Raw genomic sequence first — 21,176 nt, forward strand, 5'->3', positions numbered from 1 at the left:
AAGAAAACGTTTGTTTTATATATGCAAATAAAGATTTTTAGATAAACTATTTGCAAAAATAAATGTGTATACACTAAATTCATATATAAAATGGACTACATATACATATACTTCCAATTTTTTTCTTCTTATAAAAATGAATTCCAAGTGATCAATTATAGTTTTCCATTTATACATCAGGCTAATTTAAAGTATGGAATTTTATGCATTTTAGGAATATGTTGTTAAAATTCTTATTAATTGAAATATCCATTTCTATCATTTTATTAAATGAACTTGATACATGACACTATATAATTGTTCTCACATAAATGACAAATAGAAAACTTAAGAGAAGTAAAATAATTGTCCTGTTCTTTCACACAAAAATAATAAATAAGGTATAAACTCCTTTTTATTTTTATATCTGCATTTATCTATGTCTATCTGTCTGGTTGTTTATTTTTTTCTATCTATCTCTCGACCTATCATTCTCTCTACTTATATATTGGCGTTTCTCAACCTTGGAACTATTGGTATTTGAGCAAGAATTCCTTGCGGCTGAATATAAAATATAGTAGTATGTTGAGCATATTAATTGGGCTTTAGTCATTAGCTGGCAGAAGCATCACTCTGCCCAATGTGACAAATAAATTATCTCTTTGCACTGCATAGTTTGTTTTGTGAGTAAAATCAACTTTATTTAAAACCACTGATCTAAATCAGTACCAATCTTTAGGTATATGACTTTTACAAAGATGCATTCATTTATTTTCAAATATTTTAAAACTGGAAGTTTGTCTCTTATTTAAAACGGCATCCCATAAGAAATGTCCCTGTGGTGGTGATATGTGAAATCTATTCACTGTGATGATGTCTTTATCAAACACAGGTTTTTCTGATAAAGCATGATAGAGAAGCACAATCTCACAGCAGTGAGTGAATTCATTCTGATGGGCATCACAGGTCGTCCTGAGCTGCAGGCACCATTATTTGTTTTTTTCCTTATCCTCTATGTGATCTCAGTGGTGGACAACTTGGGCATGATCATCCTCACCATAGTGGACTCCACGCTACAGACCCCAATGTACTTTTTTCTCAGACACCAGGCTCTCACAGATCTTGGTTACTCTACAGCTGTGGGACCCAAAATGTTGTTGAATTTTGTTGTAGATCAAAACACAATCTCCTATTGTTTTTGTGCTACACAGTTATCTTTCTTTCTTGTGTTCATTGGTAGTGAGCTTTTTATTCTGTTTGCAATGTCCTATGACCGCTATGTGGCCATCTGTAACCCACTGCTCTACACAGTCATCATGTCACAAAGATTATGTTGGGTACAGGTGATAAGCCCCTATCTCTACTGCACATTTATTTCTCTACTGATCACTATAAAGATTTTCACTTTACCCTTCTGTGGTGACAATGTCATCAAACAGTTCTTCTGTGACTGTCTCCCTTTGATATCCTTGCTCTGCTCTAATACTCAGGAAATCAAGTTTATCATTTTGATTTTTGCAGCATTTGATCTGATTGTCTCCCTTCTGATAGTTCTTGTATCCTACCTGCTCATCCTTGTAGCTGTTCGCAGGATGACCTCTGTGGAAGGCAGATGCAAAGCTTTCTCCACCTGTGGGTCTCACCTGACTGTGGTCATTGTCTTCTATGGGACATTGATATCTATGTATGTGCAGCCCAAGTCCACTCACTCCACGGATACTGATAAAGTGTCCCCCATATTTTATACCCTGATCATTCCAGTGTTGAATTCCTTGATCTATAGCTTGAGGAACAAAGATGTAAAATATGCTCTAAAAAGGGTATAGGAAAATAAATGCTACATTTCTCCTTAAAGGGCACATACTATATGACTCCCACAAATCAGAATTGGATATGAACTTGGATTGTTAAAAATGTATAGCAAACACAACTTGAATCCACACATATTTCAAAATTGGCCTTTATCATACTAGTAAAAGTTCTAAATGTTATGAGTACTTTGGGAATAAAAAAGTAAAAGAAGTGATGGTTTGTAGTATAATAATAGAAGAAATTATCTAGCACAGAGAATGGTTTCAGGGGGTAAAGACCAGTAGAGCAGGTAGCAGAATTGTATGCTGTGTGGCATACAAATAAAGCAAGAGTCAAATATTTTTGTGGTTTTTTTTCCCGAGTATTACAGTAATCTTTCCAATATCCATGTATGTATTTCTGTATACATCTGTGAGTTCATGCAAATACAATCTTTCTGTTTTATACTTCCTCACCTCTGTTGGTTGTTAAAATCATACTTCATTGTGGAATCATGAGACTCATTGCATCACAATATTTGAAGAAATCAGTCTTTCAGTGACCTTAAATTTTTATATTCTATACTGGAATTCTAGGCTCCCTCTCTTTTCTCATGAATGCCCTTACTTTCATTTTTGAGCCCAAGAGACTCCACAAACTGAACATATTTGGCTAGTCAGCAACCCAAAGCTTCAGCACAACATCTAATTTTATTTAACTAAATGAATATGTGAATATGAATCAGTACAACAATTAATATATACTTTTTGGCTTCTGTCATAGAAGCATTCAGTGTTTTTACTTTTTTATTTGGTTGGTTTACTTCCTGTTTTGATCATGATTCCCTAAGGCCATTTTTGAAAATGGATAGTCACTCTACCTTAGGTCTCTAAATGCATACTTCTTGGTAAAAAGTCAAAATCTACTTGTTTTGTTCTTGCAAAAAATGCCTGTTCTATGGTATAATAGTTCTATATTTATTCTTTTTCATGGTTGATATTACATATATTCGGTCAATATGACAGTTTGCTATTTTTTGGTAAGGATTCATTTTTTGATGGCATAGAATTGATAATCCAACTTGAAGGAAGCAAGTGCAGGTACTGCCATGATTTTAACTGCATTGTTTCTAATGAAGGTGGCTTGTAGTATGTACAGATGCATGAACTTCTCATGTACTTCATGCATACACCTGCCTAAAACCTCAATTTTTTTCATTATTTTCATTATTCACTATTCATGCCATTTTATTTACATCATTGAGAGACTGACCTGTTTATTTATAACAGCAAAATGTGATGAAAGTATCCTTGTAAGCAATCAAAATTGAGTAAAAGTTATTTCTTAAAAATGATAAAAACATGTAAATTTCATGTGAAAATAAATGTGAGGATAACTGTTACTAAATGGTGCATGCACTTTATTTTTATGTTGAAATTGCAGACCAAAATTTGAATGTTTCTTTACATGCAAGACTATTTTACTTTTCTAAAAATGTATTTGGAATAGAAAACAGCAAGATATTAACATTACAAACATGTTCTCCATCTGAGTTTCTATATGATCATCCTTGTTTTTGTGTGTATGTTTATTTTTTTATTATTATTCATTTATTTACATGTGCATACATTGTTTGGGTCACTTCTCCCTCTTATCCCTGCCCCCACCGTCTCACCCCCTTCCCTCCCTTTCAGGAAGAACGTGTTCGCACTTTTCTCCAGTTCCATTGAAGACTAGAAATAAGCAATAATAAGAAAGAAATAGCATTTTTGCTAGTTGAGATAAGGACAGCTATACAGAAAGATTCCTAGCATTGCTTTCATATACAAATGTGTTAAAACCCAGGTTGATTCATCTCTAACTGATCTTTACACTGGTTCCTGATCCCCTTTTCATGTTGACCTCTTTTACTTTAAGGTTTCTGTATTAATTCCTCTGGAGTGGGAACCTCAGATGCTTTCATGTTTTGCGTTTTCTGTCTAACCCCATACCTCTCATATATGTTCTCTCCCCGTTATGTAACCCAAGTCCTACAACATTGCTGTATTTGCCCCTACCTTTTGGGTCTATCTTCTATGTATGAGAGAAAACATGTATCTTTTGTCTTTCTAAGCCTGGCTTACTTCACTTAACATGATGTCCTATAATTGCATCCATTTACCTTCAAACCACATGTCATTACTCCTCATGGCTGAGTAAAATTCGATTGTTATATTTACTCTATGGAACTTGGAGAAAGAGGGAAAGGAAAGAAGGATGATAGAGCACCAGTAGTATCATAAAACATAAGACATGAAAGTAGAGGATATAAGGAAGTATTGAAAGCTGTTGAAAAATGGGGGCTGTTAGGTAAAGGGGTAAGGGGAAGTAATGGAGGGGTTGAAGTAACATATACTCACATTGGTCATACATTGAAACACCCCTTTGAACATCAACTTAAATATTAATAACAAAAACAGGATGGTAAAATAGATATAGTGCGGGGTTTCTAGTGTTAACAGGGAGGGTGAATGAAGGAGATTAAGGTGATGGCATATGGTAGATGGATTTCATATGCTAATACGAAACAGAACTAAGAAACCTCTTGCAACTATTTTAAGTGGGGCATTGAGGGAGTAGAGGAGGAGAGAGTATGGGGGCAAAGTAGCTAATGTACAATATAAGTTTAACTGAAATTGTTACTATGAATCATCCTGTATAAAGAATATAACCTAATAAAAATTATGGATACTCCTCCAAGAAAGGAATATCATATTATGTTTTGGAATATGAAAATTTGGGGAAAATGTTAGTAAAGAATCAGAAACAGATCTTTCAAAAATATCAAGAATTTTAGCTTTCAAGGCTCTGTAAAAGAGAGCTCTGAGAAAATGATGACTTTGCCCAATGTTGGACATAGGAAGCTACAGTGGTACTTAGTGCTATGTTTCATGATGCAAAGTCTACTTTTCTCCCTTACTGCCTGTCAGACCACATTCATGTTTCTTGGCCTCTGGAACAGAGATAATGATAGTATTTATTCTATATGTTTCTTGTGTTCATTTATGGACTAGGGAATATACCTAACACAAAGCCTGGCACAGATCTCACTTTAATTATTATATGTAAGCAACTATTAAAAAAATAATTATTGGTATTATTATTAGGCATAAAACTTATACCTTTCCTGGACTAGAGTGAGACTTTTTTATATTATCCATATGGTACCTTAATCAACATTTCAAAAATAATGTTTGTCCTAGGAAATCATATCTCAAGCTCTAGATATGTCCTCTGAGAAGGTGCCCATGGCACCAGCCACAATGGAGGTCAATGTACATGCTGAGGGAAGGTTCACAGGGATGAACATGGCTATCATGATCACTGATCTCCTTGATGCAGAGCTGTTAATCTCTTCTCCAGAGCTGAATGGAGGCCTATGCTGTCTTGAAGCACTGAGTGGTACCATGCCAAGTCCAGGCAAGGTCTTTATTACTGAATGTATTGTGTAATGACATGTTTATTCATGTGAAAACACATGATGAGTTTCAACTGTATGAGACTGTTTACGTTCACCAGAAATGTTATGTGTTTTTACAAAGTGTGGTTTCAATGAACCAACTATGTACTGGATATTAAATGCAAACACAATTTTACATGTTCATAAAAATTACTTTAAGATGATTTTAATATTATTTGTGAGTAAAAATTACTGAAATGGTGAAATTCATATATTTAACTTATATTTCTGCCCTAGTCAACTTCCAAAGATAAGTATAACTTTTATAACACAGAAAAATAGAAATATGAACTAAATGAAATTGAAAAGCAAACTATGATTGTACATACTTCAACATCTTAATTCTAAAACAAATGTTGTTCAGACTTTTGAAGTTGGCTAAATAAAGAATTTGAATCAAAAAAGTAATTCAGAAACTTCAATAAAATTTTGAATTACAAAAATACCAAAAAATTCAGGGACACCAAAGTTGTGTACAAAATCACAATCTGTGTTTTTGATTGGCATTAGAAGCAGTAGTGTATTGTAGCTTTTCATTTACAAAATCTCAAAGAAAATAAACTAGAAAAAAATCATGATAAGGAGTATCTCAAAATGGAAATTTGTCTTAAAAATATACTTTACATATACATCTAAAAATCAGGTTCACATTGCTTGTTTTCTTTAGAAATGTTCCTAGAACTCTAACTAGAAGGAATATTTTCCAATTTTCAAGTCACACTACCCTGGGGTATCAAAGGCAAATAAAGCTATCATGTATATGAAAATTCTAAGCAAATCTTTAGTTGATTACTTAAGAATATTTACAAAAATATTATGGTAAATAATATTGTGGTATAAATAATAATATATCACCATAATATTGTGGTATAAAATATTATGTTAAACAAGAAATTGGTTTGATTTAAGATACAAAGTTATTATTCATCATATGTTCAAAAACCTAAAATGATAGCATGTATGACATCTCAATAGATATAAAAATGTTTAAGTTCAAATATTCATTAATAACACTAATTTTTACCAAATTGACATTAAAATAAAATGTCCACAAACTGGTAGTGTTCCCATTTTCTTTCTTTTCTCTTTATTTCTACTTATGCTTTAATTGCAATGCAAGACTCATTTTCTTACAAGAGACACATTTATTCCATATTTCCAATAGGAAAGTCTCCTTAGAAAGCCAAATTCAATAAATGGACATTTGCCTAAATTGAGTTTATTAAATTTAAATAAGTCCTCAAAAGTATTTTTCAGAGTCTCTTCCCAAAATGTATTCTTACCATAACACCATTTTTTGGAAGCTAACTTCACTATAATTCACATGGTTTCTTCTTTAAATATATGAATTTTATAATGGTCACTGATAAACCTTATCCAATCATATCACAGGCTTGGATAAAAGATGACTGTCCTGGGTGTACAGTCTTGTTTGTTTCTATGTTTTTGTGTGTATATAAATATATATATGCTTCAGCATGGAAAAAAACAATTCTTAACCACAACTGAGTTCATGTATGGAAATGTTTCATGTGTGGAAATGGAAAAATAACACCTGTTATAACAATCTCAAAAATGGGGGAAGAGGGGATAGAAGAGAATGATGTAGGTGAATTTAACTAAGATGTATTGTGTACATTTTTGTAACTGTCACAATGTACCACTGTCAGAGCCAGCAGAAGGACTGTGCCTGTATGATTTAGCATCTGGCCTTGTGAGAAAGCTCTAAGGAACTGAGGCAAGGGTCTCAGAACCAGATGTCCAGAAAAACAACAGTGCTCAAGGTTCCCCAGATGGCTTTGTTTCCCTCAGATGTAAATAAGAAGGTTATGCTGACCGTGTTTCTCCTGCTTTCTGTTCCCATTTTAAAAGACACATAACAGAGAGATAATTTTAACTGTGCTTCCTTGTTCTAATGTAACCTTGACATTTAATCCTTATCATCCTTTTTCTGACCAAATGCTGTCCGTGAAAAAGGAGTTTCAAAAAAGCAGAAATTATCTTCATTAAAGTGGCTATTGAGCACAACTCAATAGTCCCCCCACCTTTTGTGGTTCTGGTCACCCAGGTCCAGCTGATAAATGACAACATACCACCTGTCCAACTCTAATTTTATAAAATATAAAAGAACACAATCTCAAAATAAAAGAATGATGAGTATGATTTTTTTTAAAAAAATTAAGTTTGATAGATACATGCATAAAGATTTTAACTCTGAACAATGAAAATGATCATAAATGCAATAAAAGAAATAATCCACAACCTGGAGAAATTAGGTACTATTGTGCATTTGTGGAATTAATAATAAACCTACAGTAAGTGGAAAAAATGAACAAAGTACATATACAGGAAAATCACAAATATATGATCGTATGTTCACACCCTTTAATAGTAATCTGAAAATTATAAATTTGAACTTATTTTTCAAAACCTTCCTACAATTTTAGGACAATAGTTTAAAATAATAGGGCTACAAAGTAATGGTGAAGAGATAGGATTAAGGAAATATTCCCATGTTTCGTGAAAGAGTGTAAAAGTTTATTAGCCGCATCACCAGCAATTTAAAAGCATTAAATAAGCTTATATATCTTGAAATATCCATGAATGACTCATATCTAAATGAACTGATATAGATTAATTCAAAAATATGTCTGGCTGAAAAATATTCATGGAATAAGACAGCAAGCATTTAAATATAATTTTAAATATTTGAAAACTACACTGTATAGTGTTAACAAAGACATAAATATATTTACCAATGACAACATCCAAGTAAATAATATACAGTAGATAAGGCTTAATTCTGCTAAAGGAAATACTGTGTTAGGATCAGGATTAAAGGGAAGAGGAAGGAGAGTATTAAGTTTCAATATTACTTTACAAAAAAATTAATAAAAAAATAAACTGACTTCATGAAGGCAATTTTAATCCAATGTAATTTTCACTATGTAAAAAAGTGTTAATACAAGAAAACAGGTAGTTATATTGTTAACAATTGCCAGAATATTTAAAGTTAAGGAAACTCCCTTAGTTAACTAAATTGTATTTCAAAGGATTAGGACAAAGGTCACATATTTTCTCTCCAACTCAGAAGCTATACCTAAAAGATAAATCTAAACACAAGTACAAACATGATCATATACAAATATACACATATACAGAAAGAGAGAGATGGCAAGAGTCTAACAGTTGGTCTGTCCAAGGGTAAAATGAGGAAGTGGCAAAGGAAAAAAGAGTAATAGTGAATAATATCAAAATACATGACATCTTTGTGTGAAGATAGAATGACAAAATGCACTGAAGTTGTTAAAAAATAGGGGAACAGGTCTATAGAGAAGGTGTAAGTAATAGAGTTAATCTGATTAAAGTACAATATAGAGCATGCTAGCAAGATGGCAACTAGAGGAAGCAGGCAGCATGAGCTCTGCAAATCAAAACTCTTGCTGAGATGCTGGAGCCACAGTTGGCAGAAAAAAAAAAACAAGAAGAAGCAAAACTTCCACACCCTGAACCCCCAGCCCATACTAAGCTTCTCCACACCACATTACACAAGAAAACAGTAGGGTTCTTGCACCGCCAGACACCAGCTCTAAACCTGCTTGGTAGACACAGACCAACAGGTGAGCAAAAAAGCAGCAAGTGGTATTCCCACAGGTACTCCTAGGATAAACCAGCATAGCCCCCTGGACAGACTGACCCACACCTGAATAATAAACAAGAAACTGAAAAGCAACATGCAACAGAGGGGGCGGGGTGCTCTGAGCACACTGGAGAAGCAGCAGAGGGTCGAGGAGCTGATCTCCATGTAAACTTTCATTAAACAAAGCCCTGGAAATGCAGATGGCTGACAAGCCTCTGCAAGAAGAAGGGGGGAATGACAAGGAGATGAACTCCATGTGAACTTTCAGTAAACAAAGCCTGGGAAGGCAGACAGGAAGACAGTAGGTAGGTGATGAGCTGTTGAATGAAATAGGGCAGAGAACAGTCCACAAAGCTCATCTCCTGACACAACCACTTGGTTAAACTACGACAGAGCTACTGGTTAAATATTAACACTAGGACTGTATGTAAAGCTGTAACACCCAGAGCTACTAAGACTGAAATTCTATTGCTCTTGAACCTGCATTTTTTTTTTCTTTTTCTCTAAGGGTATGTCTTAGTCACTGTTTATTTGTCCACCATCTCTGCTTGTTGATTTCTTGATTCTCTATTTTTTTCCTTTTCTTCCTTTTTCTTTTTTCTCTTTCTTTCTTGTTTCCATTTGTTTTACTGTTGTAAGTTAGCTAATACTAAATTACACACAGACCAGGGAAAGAAACAGCACCAAGTGGAACAATGGGAAGATGAAAAAGGGATGGAAACCATTCACCCCCAAAAATAAGTTGGTACAGGATTCAGAAGGAAATGAAGAAAATGGATTCCCAGTTCCAGACTCCAACAAAACAAAGATAGACTATCCCAAAACAACACCCTGAAAGAAGAAATCCTGAAAGAAATCACTGAGAATTTCATGGAGATGTTACTAGACAAGGTAAACCAAAATGTACAGGAGGCACTCAAGAAATTCCAAGACAAAAAAATTGAAGAATATAAGAAGACATAAAAACAAATAAATGAACTCATAGGAGCCCTAAATAAATACCAAAGTGAAACAGAGAACACCATAGAGAGATAACTGAATTAAGGTTGAAAATTGACAATATCAAAGAGGGAGTGACCCATATTATGGAAAACCTCAAAAAAAAAAATAAAGAAACAGAAATACAAGACACTACGGAAGGCCACTCCAGCAGATTAGAACAAGGAGACAACAAATCTCATAACTCAAAGATGAAATGGAAAAACTGAAGAACTATTACTCAAATAACTCAAAACATGTGAAAGGAATATGCAAGAACTCACTGACTCTATCAAAAGACCAAACCTGAGAATCATGGGCATTGGCGAAGGAGAAGAAGTGGAAGCAAAAGGAATTCATAATATATTTAACAAAATAATAATGGAAAATTTCCCAAATCTAGAATAAACTATGGCCATTCAGGAACAGGAAGCCTCCAGGACACCTAACAAACTTGACCAAAATAGAACTACCCCAGAGTATATTATCATTAAAGCAACAAGCACGGAGAATAGAGAAAGAATATTGAAGGCTGTAAGAGAGAAAAAAAAAAAATAATACACAAAGGTAAACCCATCAAAATCACAGCACATTTCTCCAAGGAAAACTTAAAAGCAAGAAGCTCACAGAGTGAGATATTCCAGACACTGAATGGAAATAACTTCAACCCTAGGATACTCTACCCAGCAAATCTGTCATTTAAAATAGATGGAGCAATAGAAGTTTTCCATGATAAGCAGAAAGTAAACAATATATGACCACCAAGCCACCACTACAAAAGATTCTTCAAAGAATTCTGCACACAGAAAATGAAAGTAAACAAAACCATGAAAGGACAGGCAGTATCAAACCAGAGGAGAAGAAAGGGCCAGAATGTAGAGAGTAACATTGATTTAGCTGCACACAATCAAACCTTGAAACAACAAAGACAACTAAATGACAGTAATCACTACATATCTATCAATACTAACACTGAATGTTAATGGACTTAATTCCCACATCAAAAGACACCATTAGGCAAACTGGATTAAAAAGGAAGATCCAACAATCTGTTGCTTTCAAGAGACCCATCGCATCAACAGAAATAAGCACTGGCTGAGGGAGAAAGTCTGGAAGAAGATTTATCAAGCCAATGGCCCACAAAACAGGCAGGAGTTGCAATAATTATCTTGGACAAAGTAGACTTCAAACCTACATTGACCAAATGAGATAAAGAAGGACATTCCATACTAATAAAAGGGGAAGTACACCAAAAGGAAATAACAATTATCAACCTATATGCTCCCAACTTCAATGAACCCAATTTCATCAAACATACTCTGAGGACCTAAAAACATATGTAAACTCCAATGCAGTGGTAGTGGGAGATTCTAACACCCCCTTATCACCAATAGATAGGTCATGCAAAGAAAAAATTGATAAAGAAATCCTAGATCTAAATCTCACCATGGACCTAGCCTATGTTTACAGAATATTTCATCTAACTTCTGCACAATATGTATTTTTCTCAACTGCCCATAGAACCTTCTCCAAAATTGATTATATCTTATGGCACAAAGCAAGCCTCAGCAAATATAAGAAAAGATAAATAATCCCATGCATTCTAGCTGATCACAATGCATTAAATTTAGAATTCAACAGCAAAAAAAAACAGTAAAAAACATGCAAACATTTGGAAGCTGAACAACACAATGCTCAATGATCAATGGATCATTGATGAAATAAAAAAAGAAATTAAGAGGTTCCTGGAAGTTAATGAAAGTGAAAACGACCTACTGGAATCTATGGGACCAGCAAAGGCAGTCCTAAGAGAAAAGTTTATACCCATGAGTGCATATATTAAAAAGATAGAAAGATTTCAAATCAATTAATTAATGCTTCATCTCAAACTCCTAGAAAAACAAGAACAAGCAAATCCCAAAACAAGCAGGAGAGAAATAATAAAAATAAGTGCAAATATCAATGACATAGAAACAAAAAAACATACAAAGAATCAATGAAACAAAAAAGTTAGTCTAATGTAAGTGACCATTTGAGATTAACTTTCTGAGATTGCTTTTACTCCATGATGCCTGAGCAGCAACTGGACCCCTTGTTTTCTTCATATTAATTTTCAATATTTTCCCTTAAGGTAAGAGTTTAAAAGATTGTAAACATCTTTGAAAAATTACATTGTGTATTGTGCTCATTTTGTATACATATAATTTAATAGATGACAAAAATGAGGGGAGAAAGAGCATGAATGAAAGGACACGGATATTTATTTAAATGCAGAAAATGGAACAGTTGTAGGTCATTCTCTCATTTCCACATCCTTCCAAATACTTAGATAGAGGACCCGGGTCCTTTTCTGACCACCTCATTCATTATGTACATAAGGTTTTCAGTGAGATTCTCCCCTAATCTGCTAGTAAGGAGCATGGAGTTTCCACTTCACATTGAAAGCTTTATTTTTGTCTGTCAAGAGACTTTTAGTACATGTTTTTTATAGCAATGGTAAAATGCTCTTTATTTCAGGTGTGAATGTTACTATTTTTTTCTGGAGCATAGTTTTAAAAAATAAAGGAAGGCTCAGTAAAGATAGCATATTATGTAAACACAATTTGTTTCTCTCTGTTAAGGTACAACCCTGGTGAGAGGAAATACCTTTACCTTTCTTTATTTTAGTGAAATATTGGTTCTTACCACATGCATGTTATTTTGTATTATTTCAGGATTACAAGACAAAGTAAAACAACAAAAAACTGGATTTGAAGTGTTTCTGATTGCATTAATTGAAAATATTTATCTAATATTATAATTGGATATGCTTTGCTATCTTTATTTTTTAATATTTTTATATTTATTCATATGTGTATACACTGTTTAGGTCACCTCTTCCTCCTGTCTCCCACCCTCCTTCCCCCTGGTTCTTTAATATAAGAGAAATACTTGAATTGATCAGGGCAAGATATTAGATAGGAATAAAAAGCCCTCAATTTTGTCTGTTAAGTGCAATATGGATATGAATTGCTTTATAAATATTTTAAAGTGTATGATTTTGTTTATTTGCTTCAATATCACATGAGGATGACTATTGCTATAATTTTCATTGTAAACTGGGCATTTCCTTTTTTCTTTTCAAAATGTAGGACAATTAGTGATCATGATTTTTCACATCAATAATTATTAGTTTAAGTGCCATTCACCTGCAACTATGCTGATCTGATTGATACCTGGACTACTAGAAATGTTCAGATATGTTCATTTGAAAATACACTTCTGCTTATCCTGTTATAATTGGAAGAAGATCTTGTGGAATATTGCACAGTATACATAAATGTATCCCCAAATCCATATGTATGTCATTTTTATTTCATTATCTTTTCTCTATGGTACTGTGTGCCATAGTAATAGTTTTATGCAATGTGTACCGATACAAAATATTATACAAATGTAAAACTTTATTTTCTTTAAAATAGAGTGCCCCTTTACACAAATAAGTTTTTATGAGTCTTCATTGTATAAAACAACAGGCATTTGAGCTCTCTCTCTCCTTATTTGCTCAGATTTCCTCATAGTCCCTGGTTCCACTGTCACAGTACATGAACAGGATGTGTTATATATAGGTATGCATATTTCAACTACAATGTAAATACCCACTGAGGAAGAATATTTTTCAAATTAATGAAAAAGTAACTTGCATTAAAATGTTATTGAAATGACAAATAATGGATAAATAATGAAAAAAATAGTACAGTAATTGTCTAATTGCAGCCATGAAATTAGGGGAACCAGGTAGAGATTGGGAAATTTTCTATTATTTTCTAATTGACCTACTCTCCATCTACTCACCTCTTTAGTCTTGATGAAGAACTTAAGTTCCTGTGCAGAGAATGTACATATATGTATGATAAGAAAAATTGTTTCACTAAAGCAGATACCTTAAAAGCAACTGAGGCCAATAGGAGAAGGGGACCAGGAACTAGAGAAAAGTTTAGATCAAGATGAATTAACCTAGAAAGTAACTCATAAGCATAGGAAATTAATGTGAGTCAACTCCCTGTATAGCTACACTTATCTCAACTAGCAAACACCCTTGCTCCTTCCTATTATGGCTTATACTCTCTCTTCAACAAAATTAGAGATAAGGGCAAAATAGTTTCTGCTGGGTATCGATGGGGTGGGGGGGGAAGTTAGGGTGCAGGGGGAGGAGCGTAAGGGAGTGGTTGGGGGGAGAAATGACCCAAACATTGTATGCACATATGAATTTAAAAAAAAAAGAAAAATTGTTTCAGAGAGGTCATCACCACAACTTAACTTAAAAATACCAGAACTGTAGGTGCAAACAGTAGAAAGGCAGGAGAAAAACTCATTCAAGGTGAGCCTGAGCCACATAGTCAGAACCTATCACACACATTCACAGACATATAAAAGGGCACATAATATAAGTCCTGGATTCAATCCTCAAGATACCCAAATATAAAAAAAAAATAAAAAATGAAACAGGTTCTGGTATTTCATGCCTGTAATCCTAGCTAATTGGGAGGCTGAGATCTGGAGGACTATGTTCAGGCCATCCTGTACTATTAGTTAATGAGATCCCCATCTCCAAAATAACCAGAGCAAGATGGACTGTAGGCATAGCTCAAGCAGTAGGAACACTTGCTTTACAAGAGTCAAGCTCTGAGTTCAAACCCCAGTCCCACAAGAAAAAAATTATATACATTCTTTCAGTGCTACTTGCAGATACTATGGAAACAATGAATCACTTAACCATTCTGTAAAGACATAGTTGTTTGTACAGGAAGATAGAATTTTAGATCAATTTATTGGTCAAAGTAACCTTCATGCACATTAAGTGATTTACACCAGTCACTATATCTATCTACATATATTTTAGCTTGTTTCTTCATATAAATAAAAATTTCTTTGTAATATCTGACATGCTTTTTATCCTAATGTCTGTTCAATATTTGTCATGTGTGTTAACAGTTTCAGTTGGATCACTTGTAATTAAAAGATGTTCATAGTACTGTGTTTTGAAGTAGGAATTTGTGTGCATTTTTGCAATTTTTTTATTAGATATGTAATTGAAGCATGTACTGTGCAATGTCATTGATTATAATAATTGTTATAATTGTATTATAATTATTTTACACCAAATAGAAAATTTAAATAACGTTATACGTAATTATCCATTGTCCTTTTTTCAGACACCAAATTTTTAATAATGCTAAATTTTTCATTTTTATATATGCATTTCTATACATCTATAGCTGTATCTCTAGCATCCCTCAATCTATCCATTTATTTGTCCTCTACATATCCTTCTACTATCTATCTATCTATCTATCTATCTACTTGTCTATCTACATTCCTACCTTACAGGATTGCTTACCTTGAAACATGGTTATTTGATGTGGAAGATATGTGTACATGGATAGTTGACAGAGTTGGATGATTGACAGCATAATTGAATTCTAACCATGAGATACTAGGAAAACTACATCTCTAGACAGGGACATCCAAAATATATCTACACTATCTATACAGTGAATAATGTTCTTATGTGAGTAAAATCACCTTATATGAAAACCAACATCCACTTCTGTCTCTCCATTTATATATATTCATGTATACAAATAAGTGTCTATTGTCAACTATTCAAGATTAGAAAGATTGGATGCATCTTATTTACAGTGGTTTGGCATAATAAATGTTCTCCAGGTGGCAATTTTCAAAGCTATGACTCTGCCATTGTTCTTGTCTAGAATAGATTTTCTGATAAAGCAGGAAGGAGAAGCACAATCTCACAATGGTGAGTGATTTCACTCTGATGGGCATCACATATCCTCCTGAGCTGCAGAGTCCATTGTTTGGACTGTTCCTTATCATCTACATAAGCACAATGGTGGGAAATGTTGACATTATCTTCCTCACAAAGGTGGGCTCCAGGCTACAGACACTGATGTACTTTTTTTTCAGACACGAGGCTGTCACTGATCTTCATTATTCCACAGCTAAGGGAAGCAAAATGTTGGTGAATTTTGGTATCAAAAATCTCTTTTTGTTTCGTGTGACACAATTGGCATTCTTTTTCTGTTCATTAGTAGTGAACTTTTAATTTTATTTGCAATGTCCTATGACATTGCTACATGGCCATCTGTAACCCACTGCTCTACACAGTCATCATGCAACAAAGGATGTGTTGGGTGCTAGTGGCAATGCCATATCTCTACAATACATTTCTGTCCCTTCTAGTCACTACTAAGACTTTTACTTTACTCTTCTGTGGCTACAAGGTCATCAATCATTTCTTCTGTGACAGCAGTCCCTTGTTATATTTAATCTGCTCAGGTGTACATGAGATTGAATTAATAATTATGATATTTGCAGATTCTGATCTGATTTCCTCTCTTCTGCTAGCCCTTTTATCTTACCTACTCATCATTATGGCCAATCTCAGGATGACCTCTACTGAGGGTTGGCACAAATCTTTCTTCATCTGTGAATCCCATCTTACAATAGTCATTGTGTTTTAGGGGACTTTGATATCTAATGTGCAGCCCAAGTCCACTCGTTTTTTGACACTAGTGAAGTGTCATCCATATTTTATACCATGATCATTCCAATGTTGAATCGCTGGATTCATACTTTAAGGAACAAAGATGTGAAATATGCCCTACAACGGATAACAAAAAAAGTGCAGTATCTTTTCTTAAAATTTACATGAAATGTGAGTCCTTTCTTTGGGTTTGGAGTGTGAACCTACTATCTTTAAGTTTAGAATGGATAGCAAGCATAAATGGGCACAATACATATGTAACTCCTGTTCCTCTTGATAAAAATAAAATTTCCAAGTACTAGACACACTTTAGCAAAAAAAGTAATAAAGCCTCATTTTTCCTTGAGGAGGAGAGTTAAATTGTAGATTAGATTTCAAAAATCTAATGATAGGGTTGGAGTGTGAACCTACTATCCTTAAATTAAGAATGCATAACAAGCAAAAATGGGCACAACACATATGTAACTCCGGTTTCTCTTGATAAAATAAAATTTCTAAGTACTATAAACACTTTAGTAAAAAAGGTAATAAAGTCTCATCTTTCCTTGAAGAGAAGAGTTAAATTGCAGATTTGATTTCAAAAATCTAATGATAGGGTTTATTTCGCAGCTTGTTGAAGAGAAATACCCTATATAAAATGTTGATAAAGAAAACATATGCTTGAAAATTCTAAGAAATGTTAGCTAATGAGTCTTGCAATATGCACAAGTTATATACCATGTTAGCTTTAATGAAGCAACTTGTTTAATTTCACATTCAAAATTGTATGTCACTCAACATGCTAAGGAATTAATAAAAAAAAGGATATATGAGATCTCAAAAGATGAAAAAAGTATAAATTCTAAAAAATGTTAATAAAAGTAAATTCATGAACTCATAGACTCATTAAAATGAAATGTCTAAAGGCTAGGTGTTCTCATTTTCTTCCTTTTCTTATTCATTTCTGTTCACATATTTTATTACATTAAAAGTCTCATTTTCTTCCTCAAAGACTGTCTTATTTAACTCAATCAGGAAAATCTCCTTATGAGGCAAGATGGACAGAAAAGGAGACAGGAAAGTTATATTTTAATCAATAGTTAACTGGCCAGACTCTGATATTAGAACAAGGAGAGCCAGAGCAACTGGCCACCTCCCATCTCCTTTTACATGCTAAGTTACAAAAACCAGGAGAAAAAGAGCAGCTACCTGCTTCCATTTTCTTTTTTGAGATGTTACTGAGGTGCAAGGATCCTTGGATGGGTGGAAAAATAATCATTTCCTAGGAAAGAGAGGAAAGAGACATTCTAAAGCATCTCATTGTCCCTGATTTAGGGTGTGATTTGGGAGGTTGACCCATCCTTGTCAGCCATTTCATAAACTCAGACTCATTGTCTTTGACCGCCTGTATTCCCCCAGGTCTCCAGTATAAATCTAAGAATTGGGGACCAGCATTTTGAGTCTTTGCTCCCATTTCTTTCATGAGGCCAGGAAATGTTTGTCTCTTTTTCTCTTCCCCATCCTTGTCTATATTTTATTCTGTCATACTAAAATCCTTGCTGAATCTTTCACTTTGTGAGACTCCTTATTGTGAGACACTTTGAAATACTTTTCAATGTTTGTGGATCTCAAAGACCTGTGATTTTTTTGTTGAAACTGGGAAACTGTGGAAGCCCCTTCATCTGTCTTCTGGTGACACTTGCAAAACAGAAATGAACCACAGGAGACATCTAATATTTCTCTAGAGTATTTATTTTAAATAATACTTCAAAATGTATATGCTGATCATTTCTTCCCAACATACACTGCTACCACAGTATCTCTGAATTTGATTAGAAAAAAATAATTCTCACTCTGATTAACATGGTTTCTTCCTTGAATGTCAGAATATATTCATGGTTAAGATACATGTTATCCATGCATATCCTGGACTTGCAAACAAAAAATGTCACTTGTGTGAGTAATGTATGCATACAGTCATTATGTTCATGCTTGAAAGGAAACTTAAAACATGAAGAAAAATCACAAAACCTGATAAATGTATACATTAAGGACTATGAAGTCAAAATAATAAAAATAATCACAAATATAACAAAAACAAATTACAGATTTGTAAGAATGTAAATATAATTGTGCATTTAAAAAGTTATTAGGCTTAAAATCCACTAAAAAGAGGAACATATATATACAAAAATAATAGACAAGTAGAAGTGGTTTGTGGAATATCCTTACACTTAAACCATAATTTGAAAACAGGAAATTTTAATTCTGTCTCACCCCAGTCAGTATAGCTATCATGAAGTAGACAAAAAAATCAACAACAAATGTTGGTGAGGTTGTGAGGGAAAAAGGAATACATGTATACTATTGACAGGAATGTAAAGTAATTCAGCCACAGTGGAAATCAGAATGGATGTTCCTCAAAAAATGTAAAACTAGAGCTGCCATATGATCTTACTACAGCACTGCTGGGCACATGCTCAAAGGAATGTAACTATGGATACAAAAGAAGTACCTGTCTACTCATATTTATGATACACTGTTCATAATAGCCTAGTTGTGGAATAAGCCTTGGCGTTCATCAATGGACAAATGCATAAAGAAAGTATGGTATATATGAACAGTGGAGAATGATTTAAGCAATAAAGAAGAACAAAATAGATAAGCATGTTGGTTCATACCTGTAATCCTAGCTACTCAGGAGGAAGAGATCAGAAGTACTATGTTTCAAGCCTTGCTTATGAAGAAAGATTGCAACACCCCCATCTAAAGAAATAAGTTCACCATGGTAGCATACCTGTAATTCTGGCTATGTAGGGGTTATAGGTAAGAGATTCAATGTTCCAAAGAGGGCCTTTGGCAAAACATGAGCCCTGTTCATAAAAATAACTAAGCAAGAAGTGCTGGAACACCTACATAGAGGAAGACCTACCAAATAATGAATTCCAAAAAAAATAGTAAAAATGATTAACAACCTCAAAGAAGAAAGACAAATGTTGGTAACGTTCCTCAAAGAGGACATGAACAATTAAATGAGCTTAAAGAAAATATAAATAAACAGATGAATGAAATTAAGACTGACAAAGATAAAAAAGAGGAAATCAGTAAAGATATGGAAAGAAGAGCATGGGGTGAGATCTTCCGGGCACTGAATGAAAATAACTTCAACTCCAGGATACTCTACCCAGCAAAACTATTATTCAAAATAGATGGAGCAATAAAAGTCTTCCATGATAAGCAGAAACTAAAACAATATGTGACAACAAATCCACCACTACAAAAGATTCTGCAAGGGATTCTGCAGGCAGAAAGTGACACCCAACTTAACCATGAAAAGACAGGCAGCACCAAACCACAGAAAAAGAAAAAGCAAGACAGTAGAGAGTAACCTCAATTTAGGTACACACGATCAAACCTTCAAACAACTAAGACAACTAAATGACAGGAATCACCACATACCTATCAGTACTAATGCTTAATGTTAACAGACTTAATTCACCTATCAAAAGGCACCTCTTGATGAAATAGATTAACAAGGAAGATCCAACAATTTGTTGCTTACAGGAGACCCATCTCAATGACAGAAATAAGCATAGGCTTAGGATGAAAGGCTGGAAGAAAATTTGCCAAGCCAACGGCCCCTGAAAACAGGCAGGAGTAGCAATACTTATCTCTGACAAAGTAGACTTCAAACCTACATTAATCAAATGAGATAAAGAAGGACATTCCATACTAATAAAAGGGGAAATAGACCAAAAGGAAATAATAATTATCAACCTATATGCACTCAATGTCAACGCACCCAATTTCATCAAACATACCCTGAAAGGCCTAAAAGCATATATAAACGCCAACACAGTGGTTGTGGGAGACTTTAACACTCCACTATCATCAATACATAGATCATTCAAACAAAAAATCAATAAAGAAATCTAAGATCTAAAATATGCAATAGATCAAATGGACCTAGTAGATGTCTACAGAACATTTCATCCAACCTCTACACAACATACATTCTTGTCAGCAGCCCACAGAACCTTCTCCAAAATAGATCATATCCTAGGGCACAAAGCAAGAAAATAGAAATTATACCATGCATATTATCTGATCACAATGCAGTAAAAGTAGAACTCAAGAACAAAAGTAAAGAAAAAAAATATGCAAACAGCTGGAAACTAAATAACTCATTACTTAATGAAGAATGAATCATTGATGAAATAAAAGAGGAAATTAAAAAGTTCCTGGAAGTCAATGAAAATGAAAACACAACCTACTGGAACCTATGGGACACAGCTAAGGCAGTCCTGAGAGGAAAGTTTATAGCCATGAGTGCATATATTAAAAATACTGAAAGATCCCAAAACAATGACCTAATGATACATCTAAAACTCCTAGAAAAACAAGAACAAGCAAATCCCAAAACAAATAGAAGGAGAGAAATAATGAAAATAAGAGGTGAAATCAATGAAATAGCAACAAAAAAAACCAAACAAAGAATTAATGAAACAAAAAGTTGGTTCTTTGAAAAAATAAACAAGATCAATAGACTCCTGGCAAACTTGACTAAAATGAGGAGAGAAAAATCCCAAATTAGTAGAATCAGAATGCAAAAGGGGAGATAACAGCAAACACCATGGAAGTCCAGGAAATCATCATAGACTACTTTGAGAACCTATATTCAAATATATTTGAAAATCTTAAAGAAATGGACAGATTTCTAGATACATATGATCATCCAAAACTGAACCGAGAGGAAATTAATC

At 33.8% G+C, this 21,176-nt stretch overlaps 1 protein-coding gene across 1 annotated transcript; it reads left to right on the plus strand.

Annotated features, from left to right (window-relative positions):
* Positions 1–887: 887 nt before the first annotated feature.
* LOC109676847 (olfactory receptor 8K3-like) lies at positions 888–1,805 on the plus strand. The gene has a single exon (XM_074057654.1). It carries the CDS (start codon positions 888–890, stop codon positions 1,803–1,805), a length of 918 nt encoding a protein of 305 aa, XP_073913755.1.
* The last annotated feature ends 19,371 nt before the right edge of the window (positions 1,806–21,176 follow it).

The sequence above is a fragment of the Castor canadensis genome, chromosome 1 (genome assembly GCF_047511655.1).
Source record: "Castor canadensis chromosome 1, mCasCan1.hap1v2, whole genome shotgun sequence".
NCBI lineage: Eukaryota > Metazoa > Chordata > Mammalia > Rodentia > Castoridae > Castor > Castor canadensis.

What these genes read in the sequence shown, in the direction of transcription:
- LOC109676847 (XM_074057654.1), top strand. Translation starts at nt 888, where the DNA reads ATGATAGAGAAGCACAATCTCACAGCAGTGAGTGAATTCATTCTGATG.